This window comes from Auxenochlorella protothecoides (assembly GCF_000733215.1).
Source record: "Auxenochlorella protothecoides strain 0710 unplaced genomic scaffold scaffold78, whole genome shotgun sequence".
NCBI classification, from domain to species: Eukaryota; Viridiplantae; Chlorophyta; class Trebouxiophyceae; order Chlorellales; family Chlorellaceae; genus Auxenochlorella; species Auxenochlorella protothecoides.
Window position 1 is genome coordinate 81041 of NW_011934236.1, and position 985 is coordinate 82025.

The window sequence follows — 985 nt, forward strand, 5'->3', positions numbered from 1 at the left end:
GCTGGTGGCCTGCCTCGCGCGCGAGCACGGCGGCGGCGCCGCCTCGCTCCGCACCGTGCTGGACGTGCTGGCCGCCGTCCTGCTCAAGTGGGTCCTGGTGGATGGGTGTTGTTGGGGGGGGAGGAGGAGAAGGGGTGCATGGGTGCAGTCGGCGACGCGTCGTTGGGGAGGTGGACTCGGGGAGGAGATGGTGGGCGGCCACGGAGGGCGCCCAGGCGATCATGCGCCGGGAAGTGCGCGCCCGTGCCTCCCGGCATGCATCGGGGATGGGCGGCGCGGCGCCCCCCCCCCGCCTCCGCACCCCGTCCATCCCCTCGCCACGCGCCCACCCCTCTTCAGGGACGCGGACGAGCGCGGCGCGGCGTTCAACGGCCGGCCCTACTTCCGCCTGGTGGTGGGCCTGGTGGCCGAGCTGGGCGCGCCTGAGGCCGGCGGCGCTGCGCCGGGCGACGGGGCCGCCCGACTCGACGCCACCCCCAGCTCAACGGCGCTGGAGTACCTGGAGGCGGTGGCGGCCTTCCTCTTCGCAGTGCGCCCGCAGCGCGCCCCGGCCTTTGCCTTCTCCTGGCTGCAGCTGGTGGGCGAGCGCCGGTTCATGCCGCGCCTGCTCTCCGCGCCGGGCCAGGCCGGGTGGGGGCCCCTGCTCCAGCTCATCCTCTCGCAGGTGCTTGAAAATGAGTGTGTGGGTTGGTGGTAGCGTGGGGGTGGGGTGGGGTGGGGGGCGTGATCTGCTTGTACGTGGACGTGGTCACGTTGGGAGGGCTTGGATGGCAGCCGTCCGGCACGGCGTGGGGATGCCTGTAGTCCCTCGACCACAGGCAACGTGCCGGTGGGGTGCGCCAAAGGTCGGGGGCCAGGCTGTCGAGGATGGGCGGGCTGGGTCGGCGCATGTGGAGATGGGTGCGCCGAGTGGATCATCGCGTTGGTGCCACTTCCTGCCCGCCTCGCCTGCGCATACATCCCCCCCCCCCACCACCACACACAC

General features: G+C 73.2%; 1 protein-coding gene across 1 annotated transcript in view; it reads left to right on the forward strand.

The window, feature by feature from the left end:
- F751_5980 (General negative regulator of transcription subunit 1) overlaps nucleotides 1-985 on the forward strand; it is a gene marked incomplete at both ends in the record, with an annotated part of 15951 nt that overhangs the window by 8898 nt on the left and 6068 nt on the right. The window contains one exon of the mRNA XM_011400032.1: nucleotides 26-630. Coding sequence (XP_011398334.1) covers nucleotides 26-630 — 605 coding nt within the window. The remainder of the gene's footprint in view (nucleotides 1-25; nucleotides 631-985) is intronic.